The sequence below is a fragment of the Lepus europaeus genome, chromosome 3, assembly GCF_033115175.1.
Source record: "Lepus europaeus isolate LE1 chromosome 3, mLepTim1.pri, whole genome shotgun sequence".
Lineage (NCBI taxonomy): Eukaryota > Metazoa > Chordata > Mammalia > Lagomorpha > Leporidae > Lepus > Lepus europaeus.
This window is the reverse complement of record NC_084829.1, coordinates 13176830-13191137: the sequence shown is the minus strand read 5'-3', so window position 1 is coordinate 13191137 and position 14308 is coordinate 13176830. Positions and strand designations below refer to the sequence as shown.

At 54.7% G+C, this 14308-nt stretch overlaps 1 protein-coding gene across 6 annotated transcripts in view; it reads right to left on the bottom strand.

The window, feature by feature from the left end:
- Positions 1 to 4882: 4882 nt before the first annotated feature.
- The window catches only part of PHACTR1 (phosphatase and actin regulator 1), a 586996-nt gene continuing 577570 nt past the window's right edge, over positions 4883 to 14308 (bottom strand). For all 6 annotated transcript variants that reach the window (XM_062184620.1, XM_062184626.1, XM_062184633.1 and 3 more), the window contains 3 exons: positions 11731 to 11871; positions 9249 to 9325; positions 4883 to 8137 (listed from right to left, as the gene is read on the bottom strand). In XM_062184620.1, coding sequence (XP_062040604.1) covers positions 8122 to 8137; positions 9249 to 9325; positions 11731 to 11871 — 234 coding nt within the window. In that variant the 3' untranslated portion in view covers positions 4883 to 8121. The remainder of the gene's footprint in view (positions 8138 to 9248; positions 9326 to 11730; positions 11872 to 14308) is intronic.

Below are 14308 nucleotides of genomic sequence, written 5' to 3'. Positions count from 1 at the left end.
TCCATCCTCCCTTTGTTCCTTAGTCACCAACCTCAACTTCACTTGAGGCAGGAGTTTGTTAAGGTAACTTTATTTCCCAGGCTGCACCTTGCTGAAATAGATGGCCAATAACATGGAAAGCCAAGTCATTAGGTAGGACTTCCAGGGTTGACTCATCTGCCAGATACTCTTTCCTCTTTCTTCCTGCCTGGAACACATACATAATGGTTGGGACTTCAGCAGCCATCTTGGAACATGAGGTAACCTGAAACATGGAAGCCACATAAAGATGGTGCAAGGTTCACCTGTGACACACTGATGGTGTCACACAGCCATGACACAAGCTCTTCCCTGATTAACTCCAGACTTCCTTTACAAGAGAAAAAAAAAAAAATCCCAATTTGTTTCAGCCAATGAACTTCCAGCTGATGTGGAGGCTGCCGAACCCAATCCTGATACCACCAGCGCAGGCAGAGTGGAGGAGGGCAGATCCAGGCTTAAATCCGTGCCTGAAACGATCATCCTCCACCCATCTGGGACTCTCCAGTGGTGCAGGGGCGCGGGGCCCGGGCTGGGCGTCAGAAGCCAGCATCCTCAGCTCGGCCCTGCTCTTTCCTGGCTGTGTGAACTCTTTGGAAGCCTCAGTTTCCTCGCCTGTAAAAGCAGGTGCGGTGCAGGGCGGGTGCAGAATCCATTCCCCTGGGGGTAGGGGTAGGGGGGTGTCAGGCAGTGAGCAGTGGTGACGGAGCAGTGAGGGGACACTGGGCGTGAGGCGTGGGCACCTTCCACTGTGCCACACATCCGCCTAGGTTGGGGCCGGCCACCAGGCTGCGCTCCACTGCCTCCAGGTAACCAGAGGGCTTGGCTAAAGGCCTTTGTGATGGTCTGTGAGTGTGGTTTCGTTTGCAGGGAGCGCAAGCTCTCGCTGAGGGAGAAACCCACCTCCCCAGCTCTTGAATTGAATGCTGAGGCCTGGGAGAGGGTCCAGGGAGTCCAGCTCCCTCCCCCCAACCGCCTTGTTGCTGAAATCCAGGGGTGGACCCCAGCTGCTGGCCGAAAGCTCCCAGCCATCAGCACAAGTATCAGTTCTCTGGTACTGACGGGAGCCCTAGGTCACACCACGGCACAGCAGTCCACGCCTCTTCCTTTCTCGACCCCTCAGTGCACAGCCCTCGCCTTTTCACCTTTTCTTCTTCCTTGCTCTGGTCAGCGACTTTTGGCACCGGCACTGCTCCCGCTCAGGCATAGCTGGCTGGTGTCTGAAGGGCAAGAGCCAGGGCTTTGTACTGAACCCCATGTGCCTGTGTCCTGCACACAGGGTGACGGCCAGAGACGGGAAAGGGCTGGCTTGTTGGGAGCCCGTCACTGCGTGGCCTGGGGTGTCCTTGTTTTTCTGATCGGCAGCTGGGTGGTGTGAAACATGCCCACATTTCCATACAATGGCCTCTTCCTGGACTTAAACATGTGATACACCTGGGCTGGCACTGTGGCGTAAGGGGTGAAGCCATTGCCTGTGATGCCAGCATCCCATATGCGCGCCGGCTCAAGTCCCGGCTGCTCCACTTTCGATCCAGCTCCCTGCTAATGTGCCTGAGAGAGCAACGGAAGATGGCCCAAGTCCTTGGGCCCCTGCCACCCACGTGGGAGACCCAGATTAGGCTCCTGGCTCCTGGCTTCAGATCATCACAGCTCCGGCCATTGTGGCCATCTGAGGAGTGAACCAGCAGATGGAAGACCTATCTTTCTCTCTCTCCTTTTCTCTTTCTGTAACAGCCTTTCAAATAAATAATCATTAAAAAAAATATGATATGAGGGGTCGACACTGTGGTGTAAGCGGGCAAGGCCTCCGCCTGCAGTCCCATATGGGCGCTGGTTCAAGTCCCGGCTGCTCCACTTCCGATCCAGCTCTCTGCTATGGCCTGGGAAAGCAGAAGATGGCCCAAGTCCTTGGTCCCCTGCACCCACGTGGGAGACCCGGAAGAAGCTCCTGGCTCCTGGCTTCTGATAGGTGCAGTTTCAGCCATTGTGGCCATCTGGGGAGCGAACTAGCGGATAGAAGACCTCTCTCTCTCTCTCTCCCTCTCTCTGCCTCTCTGTAATTCTGCCTTTCAAATAAATGAATAAATCCTTATAAAGAATGTGAAATGATTTGCAGAAGGCCTGTGTGGGTACCCATATTATGTACACACAGGTAAGTTTCCTTGTTGACCTCCTATAAAAGGCAGTCAGCACTGAGTGTCCTTCCTAGTCTTCTAACTTTTGTAACTCACTTTTTTTAGTTGTAAAGGAGGCTGTGCGTGGGGTGGGGGTGGGGGGAAGGATACAAGACAACTGGATCTGCCTGACAGCGATCCTCCTGCCTCAGACCCAAGTTCCCTTCCTCAGGGCAGGCTTCTGTTGGCCTAACACAGAGCCAGAAGGAAGGTTTTTTTTTTTTTTTTTTTTTTTTTTTTTTTGCACACTTGGGGCTGTCGTCACCATCACAAGAATTAAGAAGAATGCAAGACAGCAGGATTGCAACAAGAGGCTCCCAGGGGGTGGATGCTGGGCAGAGTGAGGGCATGGGCTGGGGCTGGCAGAGGTGACAGGTCCCATTGTCCCATTTCAATGGTGACTGCAAAAGTGTCCCCACCGTCCTGACAACCTGCACAGCGTGGGAACCAGGTCAGCCTCCTGCCAGACGGCGTTTTTGCTATGTTAACCCTGGGGCTCCACAGAGCCACCACACAGGGGATTTCGGTGGTGGCTGAGGCTTCTGGGCTCACGTGTTGTGGCAGAAAGCCCCGGAGGTGCCCTCGTGTTGTCCCTGTGGGTGTGGCTGGCAGGCCCTGGGATGCCAGAGGCTGGCCGTGGGCTGTGACCCTGAGTCCTCCCATGGACCGGGGGACTTTCTGCCCATGTGGCTGGAGGGGCTGGCTTGTCCCTGCCCGGCAGGTGCTCTGCGTTCACACGGCACACACAGCTGCAGCCTCGGGCGCACCTGAGACTCCCCTTGGACCATGCATCCATGCCAACGCCCTTCTCCGAGAAGGAGCACACAGCACTGTCCGCCCCCCACTCACAACGGCGTTGCGGGACAGCAAACACGACCCCTGGGAGACCCTATAGATGCCAAGTCACAGTGCATCATGGACCAGGAAGAGGAACCAGGCCTGGAATTCCAGCTCAGGGCAGCCTGCCTCCCGACTGGTGGTCCAAGAAATTCTACTTTTGTGCCTGCCTCTCCTACAAACTAATTCAGTAAAGAGCCCTCCCCCATCCCCGTTTTGGGGAAAGAAGCAAACCCAAACCATGATTTGAGAGGCAGACAGAGAACAAGCTTTTATCTATGGTTCACTTCCTAGATGCCCACGGCAGCTGGGACTGGGCCAGGCTGAAGCCAGGTACTAGGAACGCAACATGGGTTTGAGACCCACGCTGCGTGGCAGGGATCCCACCACTTGAGCCATCGCTGCCACCTCCCAGGGTCTGCCTTGGCAGAACCGGGACTCAAAGCCGGGTACTGCAGTGTGGAGTGAGGGCCTCTTAACCCTGAGGCTACACCCTGGGCTCCGCGACTTTGCTGGGAACTTTGCAGAGTCACGCCCCACCCAGAACCACTGAGTCAGCATCTGCCCTGCACAAGATCCCCGGGTGATTTCCGGGCAAGGCGCCATTTGCGCAGCACCACCGTGGGTTCCTCCTTCCTACGGTCAGCATCAAGGACACGGCATCCAGCAACCTCACCCGACTTTGACAACGACGACGCAGCCAGCAAGCAAGGCCGCCCCTGCACGGCCTCTGAAACCCCCGCCTCCCAAGATGCGTCAGGAAGCAGCGAGTAGACTCACCCCTAGGGACCAGCAAGGGGTGACAGCACCGCAGTCCCGCATGTACAAGGCTGTATGTGCAGATAACCCTCACACACCTCCCCGCGCCCTTCAAATCTTCCCTCACAGCACCGCAGTGGGTTGTACGCCTTCATCCTGAACTCAGGCTTACCCCCAAGCCTCACATCAATGGCATTAACGGGAGGAAATAGGACCCAGCCATGGCATTCAGTGGTGGGGCCTTTGGGTCACGGAGGTGGCGCCCCCTATGGTTGAATCCTGGTTTAATAAGAAGGGGTATAGAGATCGCCACATGCATACACCTGTCTGTTGCCAGCCGACACTCTGAGCCACCTTGGAACCCCACCAGCACAAAGGCCATCCCCTAGATTTTGCACTTCTCAAACCATATGCCAAAATAAACCTCTTTTCTTTATAAAGTGAACCTGCCACAGGCATTTCATTATAGTCACAAAAATACTACAAATATCTAATACAATGTAAACACCTGCTAGACGGTATCGCCTAGGGCACAATGACAGACACAAACCTTTCACCTGTTCTTGGTTGAGGTTGATGGAATCTGTGAACGCACAGGACTGCACGCTAAAAAGTAGTCCAGGTCTCCTGCTTCAGGACAGTGACGTCCCAAAGGCTGCCCAGGCATTGCTGCCGGGGCTACAAGAGGACCCCAGGGAGGGAACACAAACAACGCTGCCTATGTGCAACTTCCAGATGGTTGAAGGACACACAGCTGGGTCATACATTTGAGATATTCTTGTAAGATGGTTCCAACAGCCCTAGTATCCCCAAGTCTTCTGGACACTGTATGTGCATTGCATGTATTATATCATACACATTATATCTGTATGTATGTTAGGTACATATGTGTATTATCATGCATATGTTGTATTTCCCTCGCCCAGCACACCAGACACACAAGGCTGCCCTGTTATTACCAATTCTACTTTGCTGATGTGCTGGCTCCCCTCCCCCACACCCCAGCCAAACTGAATATTTCTGGTGGTTCCTGTTGGCGGTTGATAAAACACACAAGTCAAAGGTTTTTTTTTAGACTTTTTTTTTGTGTTTGGTTTGTTTTTAAAGAAACTGCATACATCATCAGAGACAAACAATAATTTAAATACCATGCAGTTTCTGTATGTACAAAACCTAGGCCACAGAGATCCAGTTTCATTTGTTTTCTATATACAGGGTCTTCTTCATACAGCCATCCTTGCTAAGTTCGAGCCTGGGACTGACGGTCACCACACTCACTCCTATACAAAGACAAACTATGTACAGACGCCCGGGGAAGCAACCCGTTTGGGGAAGAGATAGACAGGAAGGAAGGGTCATTGAAAGTGGTCTTTGCCCACTAGCTGTGCACAGGGAGGGCCTGGAACTCCACGCACCACCGCAACACACCACGAGTTTCATTTGGCAAATATAAACACACGTTCCTAAGCGGGAGAAAGAGAGACTCGGAGCTTCTCGTACATTTACCCTCGCGCCGTTTGGTTTCTCTGATCTGACCAGAACGGCTGAAGTCTGACACTTTTCACAGGCCATTGGAGGGCCTTTGGAGAGGAAAAAAATATCAGCATCTGGCAAGAAGACATTTGGTTGATTCTCTGGGGGAAGGGGTTTGGGACCGTGCCTGGCTGTGAGCAGGACACATCTGATTTAAGACATTCCACGTGTTTCCTTTACCTGTGAATCCAAATGACAAGATGCTCAGCTGGGAGCTTACCCCAAATTAACAGGAAACAGAAGCTTTTCCAGAGAAAGGATGCCTTCCGGGCTACCCAAGCCACCTCTTGCATTTTCTTTATCGTGATTAAAGTCAAGCTGTCATCTTGGAAAGTGACACAAATTGCTTCGTTATCCTGACACCGTGGCCCAAAAGAAGCATGTAGGAAGACCTGGGGGTTTGAAGAAAGAGGAGCAGAGCCCCCCACCCCCCTCCCTCCATGCTGCAGAACATGGGGTTGCTGAGCCTGTGTGAGAGCCACTGAATGAGGGCTCGAAAGGGCCCGCCCCGATGTGGGGGGAGGGGCGACCTTGCAGCAACCTGGCAGGTGCACCCCTGGCTCTTTGCAAGCGAGCTCTGTGGGAACAGTGCTCCACTGCTTCTGTGCACGAAGCACACGGCAGCACTGGGGCCCCTGGGGCCGACAAACCTGGGTGGCTGCTGCAGGGAGGTGGACCTGGGCCTTAGATTTCTGGAGAACCTAAAAGCCCAAGAACTGAGGCCAGCAGAGAGGCGCCGGGCCTTCGAGGGAGGAGTCAAGGCCAATGGAATGCGTTCCCTTAGGACCTGCACCCGGCCAGCGCAAGGCCCGACTGTCACAGCAGGGCACCGTGTGCTGCTGGAGGCACAGCTCTGCCAGCTGGAGAAAACCAGACCCTGAGCCCGAGCCAGGTGGACACGTCCGCCTGGCCCACGCGCTCGCCCGCCTGCCCCGGACAAGTTCAACGGAAGAGCCCCACCTCTTCCGTCATACCATTTGCACATTCAAACGTCAGTAAGCCTTTCGGGAAGACTGCGTTCACAGCCCCACTAAAATCCTGACCACGTTTTCCCTGAACAACATCCCCTTTTCTCCCCATAGGCAGGAACTATCCGGAGTCAACATTCAAAGGCAAGAACACATCTTAGTTCGCTCCAGGCGGCACGGAGAGCGCCGGGGTGGGGGCGCTGCCTGAGGGCTGCCCTGAGCTCCCCGCCAAGGTCTGTCGGGTTCCAGGCTCAGTGCTCGCCACGGGAGCCATCCAAGCCTGCAGAAAAACCCCATGGCCACACTGATGAGTGTGCACCCTAAGAGTACCCTGCCCCCACGTGCCGCGTGCCACGGGAAGGCCAAGATGGCATCTTTTAAAAATCCTGGGTGTGTGTGGGTGTATGGGTGGGGTGGAACAGCAAGCCAGCACCTAGGAAGGTCATGGCAACTCTGGAACCCCTCCGGAGGCCGGGCAGAGCTCTGCTAGGAGACAAAGAAGCCGGCCCAGGGGCTGCTGCAGGGTATCTCGCAGGGACTGGGAGCATCCTGCCCCCGGCCACAGTGCCTCCCATGTCCCCACCAACCCAGCGCGGCCTTCCCGGGGCCCTAGGGTGAGGGGCGGGTAGAGCTACATCTCTAATCACTCTCACGTGCACTGAGGCAGATGAGAGAGAGAGAGAGAGAGAGGCGGGAGATGGATTCTCTCTGGAGCAGCGGAGGCAGGCAGGTCTGCCTCAGGCAGGCGTGGCTGGTGTTTGCCTGACTCTGGCACATGCCGAACTCTAGGGCTTCTCCCCAGATGCTCCTGAGTGCCAAGAAAGGAGAATGGAAGGCCAGCGGCTGGCTGTAGGGTTCCAGCCCCTCACGGCTGCAGAGCTGGACTTAGAACAATGGTTTCTGGCCTGGATACACTGGTCCTACACTTAGAAGGCACCAGCTTCCGAGCCATACCAGGGCTGGCCCTGCAGAGCACGGGGACGAGGCTCATCAGCCACACACGGTCCTGCATGCCCATGGGGACAATCACAGAGACTGAGCTTGGTGACGGCTGTGTGTGCCCGTCCACCCCTGACGCTGGGCTTCCCGAACTCAGAGAAGCCAATTTGAAGCAACAGAGCAGGGCACCTGGACCCTTCCCTCTCCTGACCCAGTCTCCAGCAGTATGGCTCGGCTCAGACTGGAGGGGCAGGCTGGGCTCGCAGTGCCAGCCTTGCACGCCGAGAGCACGCACCCTCCTAGGAAGCCACAGACCCCTCCCCGAGGGCGCTGCCCTTTCATCCCCTGTGCGGGCAATGGTTGCAAGAAGAAAAAGGGACAGGGACCTTTGAGAGGCACTCCCTCCCTCCCGTCACTCCTCCAAAGAACCCCCTACAAGATGATGCATTGGGCGGAGTCAGGAAGGTCAGCCGGGTCATGACCTTTCTGCCCCATGTCCTCCTCCTCGGGTCTCTGCGTTCTTTGGCCTCAGGAGACAATCTTGAGGTTCACAGGAGAGGAAGTGAACTTGGAGCCTGCCGGGATGGACGGAGGGGATGAGGACCGTGCCACCTGCTGGGAAGTCTTCGGTTGGGGGCCCCGCCGGGGGTGTGACACGTTTCAGAATCAGACGTGGCGCCAGCAGCTCTGACCGTGGAGTGGTCCCCATTGCTTTTTGCACACATAGAATCCTGATTGTGTTTCCTTTTATTTTTCTTCTTCTTCTTTTTTTTTTTTAAAAAAGGCAGTTCAGAAGATTTACATCGTAATGGGGAGTGAATAAATACCAGCACTTATGGTTCTTATAAATTTATGTTTTGAAGACAGCATAGCACTCAAGAGGAATTCGACTGTTAAGGTCGGTGGAACCTAGGGAAACAGAGCATTAAGTCCAGACTGAGGGGTTGCCAAAGGCAGTGGTGTTGACAATGCAACCTGTCTGTCCTCAAGAGGCCCTGTCCCTGGGGGTGCCAGGGAGTCACCAACCTGTCCCCCTAGGCACATCCCCATGGGAGACCCCTGGCAGCCGCAGCCCGCGCTGTCAACCTGGGCTCAGCCTCCGAGCGCAGGCACTAACTACTCAGTAAGTCCCATCTCTGTCAACGTTCACCAAAGGAGACAGCCGTGAGAATTAAGTCAGCGGCTTTGTCACTCAGCGGCCATGTGACCTTATAGAAGTCCTTGATGGGGCGGCACCGTGGTGCAGTGGGTTAATCCTCTGCCTGCGGCGCCGGCATCCCATATGGGCGCCCGTTCTGGACCCGGCAGCTCCTCTTCCAGTCCAGCTCTCTGCTGTGGCCCGGGAGGGTAGGGGAGGATGGCCCAAGTGCTTGGGCCCTGCGCCCGCATGGGAGACCAGGAAGAAGCACCTGGCTCCTGGCTTCGGATCGGTGCAGCGCCGGCCGTGGTGGCCATTTGGGGAGTGAACCAACAGAAGGAAGACCTTTCTCTCTGTCTCTCCCTCTGTCTATAACTCTGCCTCTCAAATAAAAAAAAAATCTTTAAAAAAAAAAAAAGCCACCCTTGACTCACTCCATGCCTCTATTTGCGCTAATCTCACCACCCAGAACTGTCTGGGACAATGAACAAGAGAAGCAAACGCACTTTGGAAGCCCCGTGTGGATTTGGATTTTGCCCCGGTTGGCTTCTGCTGACTGATGGTTAATTGGCAACGCTCTTTTCCCCCCTCGGCTTCCGTTTTCATAAAAAGCTCCTTTGGGGCTCCTGGCAGCCTGGCAACCAGCAGACCTTCTGCCGGCCTGGATTAGAACCCAGCCTTTCAGGAAGCCGCAGAGTCCGAGCCTGGTCTGCCAGCCAGAGAGGAACTTCATCTTGACCTTGCTTCTCCCTTCTCGCCCGGCACACACTCAGGCCGCCTGTGACCCACCCAGGCGTGGCACCACGGCGCTGTGCTTGGAGGCAGATGTTTCAGTGTGAGGGGGGAAGGGAAGGAAGAGAAAGTGCAGGGCTCCATGCTGACCTTGTTAAGTGTCTGCTCAACTCGTGAACCTCCATCTCGGTGCTTTTGAATTCATTGAGCTCCTTCCGGATGGCAGCCTGAAAGGAAGACAAGACCGTAAGGCACAGGAGAGGCAGCTGGAAATGGGTGCCTTTATTTCATTCGGAACTATCTTTTCCTTCCACAAAGTCACACTCCTGGAAAAGAAAAAAAAAATCACCTAAAATGTCCTTTAATTTTTTTTTTTTTAATTTGAAAGGCAAAGAGAAAGAGATGGAGACAGAGACAGACAGAGATCCTCCATCATCAGCTGGTTCACTCCCCAAAAGCTTGCAACAACCAGGGCTGAGCCAGGCCAAGGCCAAGACCCTAGAACTCAGTCAGGGTCTCCCAGGTGTGTGGCAGGGACCCAACTACGTAAGCCATCACCTGGAGCCTCCCGAGGCACGCATCAGGAAGGAAGCTGGAAACAGAGGGGAGTCTGGGACTTGAGCCGGGCTCTCCCATATGGGATGCGCTGTTCCAAGCACCATATCAACCACTGTGCCCAAATCCCTGGGCAGAGCTGTTCTTTAGAAAGCGCTAAGATTCCCTGATGTTGGCAATGCCAGATAGGATATTGCCCAAGCATCTTTTTCTTCCTCTGTAGGGTCCTGATACCCATCTAAATGCTAAGTTCAGGAGAGGATGTCCGGCCTAGAGGGTAAGCTGCAGGTGTCCTGTGTTGGATTACCTGGTTCCATATCCGGCTCCTGACTCCAGCTTCCTGCTAATGTGGACTCCGGGAGGCAGCAGGTTGGCTCAAGTGATTCAGTGTCTGTCACCTACCTGGCGGGACCTGGATTGAGGTCCTAGCTCCATGGCCTCACCCTTGGCCCTGGCCTGAGGCTGTTTGGAGCATCTAGGGGATGAACCAGCAGATGTGAACTCTTGTTTGTCTATCTGTCCCCCCTTCTCTCTCTGCTTCTCAAATAATAAATAAAATAACAAAAATGCTTTGAGCAATGGCTACAAGACTGGGGAAAGAAAACCATTTTAAAATGTTAATTTCTCTTCCTCTTTAGGTAAACAAACCACAGGCAAGCAATGTCTCAAGATGGACATTTTCAGAAAGAAGAAGAGGAGACGGCCAGCCGCCACCTTCCCTTGCATTTGCAAGGCCTTAGCTCTTTTATAACCTTACTGACCCTGAGGGGATGCATTTCACTGTCAGAGATTTCCTGCAGAGAACCTCATACATGGGGGCTGGCATGTTAGAGCAGCGGGTTAAGTCATCGCTTTCAATGCCAAGTTCCATATGGGTGCAGGTTCAAGTCCCAGCTGCTCCACATCCAATTCAGCTCCTGGTTGAAGCAGCTGGGAGAGCAATGGAGAATGGCCCAAGTGCTTGGGCCCCTGAACCCACGTGGGAGACCCTGGCTCTTGGCTTTGGCCTGGCCCAGCCCTGGCTGTTGCAACCATCTGGGGAGTGAATCAGTGGACTGAGGATCTCTCTCGCTTTCCCTTCCTCTCTGCCACTCTGCCTTTCAAACAAATAATTTTTTTTTAAAGAGAGAATAAGAGTCTCCGCTCTTTTGTCTGTTCACATTTCGATGACACACTTGCTGGGGCCCTGGGTCTATCTGCCTGCCTGCCACATGGTGGTGGCTGCTCACCCCGAGTTTCTGTACAGGGAGGAGACAGACGCTGTGTTTACAGAGGCTGGATTGGGACCCGTGGTCTGACCCAGCACAGAGTTTTGGGAGCAGTCTTTCCGTCTCCAGCTCCTGCAGCCCCACCAAGTACAGCAGCTGGCCTGTGCCCGAGCTTCCCGCCATGCCTTGATCCAGGCAACACGGGCTGGGGGGCCTCCTGCTGGGCTGTGTGTGAGGGAACCAACTCCCCCTGGAGTGGGTGAAGGCACGAGGAGGTTGCTGTGTCCCCCTAGTCTGTGCAGGGAGGACCATGGGTGGGGAGGCTGACTCTGCCATCTTGGTCCACCCCCACCTCCCAAGGCTCCACTGCTAGTCACAAGCTGGGCACGGTCGTTAATCCGGGCTGCATTTTTATAAAAATGAATTGAGAGGTAGGGTGGGGGGAGAGAGAGACAGAAAGAGAGAAAGAGAGAGAGGGAGAGAGACTCCCAACTACTGTTCACCCCTCAAATGCCACCAATGACCAAGGCTGAGTAGAGGCTGAAGCCAGGAGCCGGGATCGGAATCCAGGTCTCCCTGTGTGGCAGGAACCCAGTTACCTGAACCATCGCTGCTGCCTCCCCGGGTCTACACTGGCAGGAAACTGGCTTCGGGAGGTGGGGTGCTGTGATGTGGGATGCTGAGGTCCCGACCGGAGTCCTAACAGCTGGGCCAAGTGCCCGCCCACCTGGACTATACATTTAAAGGTCCCTTGGCCCTCTGGGGCCTCACGGTGCCTGGGTTAGAGTCAGAAAGGACCAGCGGGCTTCATCTGGTCCCCTGGTGGGAGGGGCCCGCCGAGGGTCATCTCCCCGCCCCCCTGGGCTTACTTTGTCGGCAGCAGTGAGGCGGGTCCACGGCTTGTCTGCCCGGCGGTCATAGTCCTGAGCGTCGGCCACCTCCACGTAGTCACTGAAGCGGATAAGGATCTTCCGTTCCCGCAGTTCTTCCACCGTGGGCCTCTGACTGAGCTGCAGGGAGGGAGCGAGAGGGACCCAGGTCCTTTAGTGCCAACCGAAAACAAGGCCCAGAGAGGCAGTGAGCGAATCACACAGCGAGTGTGCTGCAGGGGAGGGACCAAGGACCGTGACCTTGAGAAGGAACAGGGGTCTTTCCAGGGTTCTCAGAGGCCTGGCCCCAGGCCTAGCCAGAGGGCCAGCTGGTCTGCCTTTGTCCATCTCACTACAGTATGTCTTTACAATCTGCCTGTCCTTCTGCAGGGCTCTGGGTGCCTGCCGGGGGTCCCTGGGTCAGTCCTGTCCTGCTAGGTGACAGGAACCTCGTACAATGATGCTGACCTGCCTGGACTTGTGGGTCTAGCTCTCTGTAAGATGGGTTTCTGCTGGCGCCGTGGCTTAACAGGCTAATCCTCCGCCTTGCGGCGCCGGCACACTGGGTTCTAGTCCCGGTCAGGGCGCTGGATTCTATCCTGGTTGCCCCTCTTCCAGGCCAGCTCTCTGCTATGGCCTGGGAAGGCAGTGGAGGATGGCCCAAGTGCTTGGGCCCTGCACCCGCATGGGAGACCAGGAGAAGCACCTGGCTCCTGGCTTCAGATCAGCACGATGCGCTGGCCGCAGTGGCCATTGGAGGGCGAACCAACGGCAAAAAAGGAAGACCTTTTTCTCTGTCTCTCTTTCTCACTATCCACTCTGCCTGTCAAACAAACAAAAAAACAAACAAACAGTGTGCTAGAGAAACCCTGGAGTGGGGCAGGGTGAGGGGAGAAGAATCACACACAAAAAACAAAAAAACAAAAAACAACAAAAAAAGATGGGTTTCTAATGCATCACACACACACACACACACACGTATGTATGCATGCCCCCTGTGTTTTAAATATACAAAAGTATATGAGAGTCCTTCAGAAAGTTTGTGGAAAATGGAATTAAAAGATCAATTTATTCTGGTGCAGAGAAATTTTGAAATGAAGGCATAGAGTGATCATAAAACAGATTTTTGTGAACTTCCTGGAAGACCTCTTGTAGGCCTGGATTTCAAGAAATTTCTGCACCAGAGCAAGCCTACCTTTTAATTCCCTATTCCACGAGATTTTTCAAGGACCCTCACCTGTTGCACACAGTATGCAAGCTCTGGGTATGGCAGGAATGGCAAAATTGGTGGCTTCTGAGATTTCAGAGCAAGAGTTTCTAACAGCCTCCTTGTGAAGTTCAAGTGGAAGGTGGGTCCATGGATACAGAGCAAGAAGATGCCGGGATACTCAGGACTGGTCCTTTGAATGGGTCTCTGGTGAAGAGTCGCAGGAGTGAGGAATGGGACAAGCAAAAGGAGAGTCCTTGTTTTCTTAGCCATCCCCTGCTCTGCCCGTGAGCCTCCGTCCTGTGTACCTGAGCAACACGAGGCTGGCATTTCTTTTTTTTATTTTTTATTTTTATTTTTTTGACAGGCAGAGTGGACAGAGAGAGAGAGAGACAGAGAGAAAGGTCTTCCTTTTGCCGTTGGTTCACCCTCCAATGGCCGCCGCACCGCGCTGATCCGATGGCAGGAGCCAGGTGCTTCTCCTGGTCTCCCATGGGGTGCAGGGCCCAAGCACTTGGGCCATCCTCCACTGCACTCCTGGGCCACAGCAAAGAGCTGGCCTGGAAGAGGGGCAACCGGGACAGAATCTGGCGCCCCAACCGGGACTAGACCCTGGTGTGCCAGCACCACAAGGCGGAGGATTAGCCTGTTGAGCCGTGGCGCCGGCCACGAGGCTGACATTTCTATCATCTCTTCGGGCCACCAGGTTGACTCCTGGAGCTACCCTAGGAGGCTGTCAACTCATGCTCCACCCGTGTTACTTAAAAGCCATCTTCCCTCCAAGCCCTGCACTGCTGTTGAACGTCATTCATGGAAGACGTAGTCAGATACGAGTCTCACTGCTCAGGCCTGGAACATGCACACACACACACAGGGAATCTGAACCAGCCTGGCTGTTTTCGCCCTGTGTCACGCAGCTGCCAGATGCCCTGGCTGGTGCTGAAATGCCCCAACTTGCTACCACTGCAGCAGAGCCTGATGAGACGACAGCCTAACACAGTGCTACTAACCACACTGGTGGCAGGTCCCCGAGCCCTGGCTAGGACAGAAGCGCCTCTGCAGCTCCTTCTCGGCCAATGGAGGGACGCTCTGGGGATCGATGTCCACTGACCTGCACTGCACAGAGCTCCTCCTGGAGCTGGTTCTGGGCTGTCCTGAGACTGCCCTGGACATTCTGGTGTTAGTGCTGCCCTGTCCAGGAACCATGGGTTTCCCAAGGCTACATGTCACGGGTCACTAGAAACCCTGGAGTACCCCCACCTAGGGGAGACAGGTGCGAGGAGAAACACCCTCCCTCGCCCATCAGCACGTTCTGCGATTAGTCAGGTTTTTCTCTGCAAAATCATACAATCTTTTTTAAGGCTAAAAATT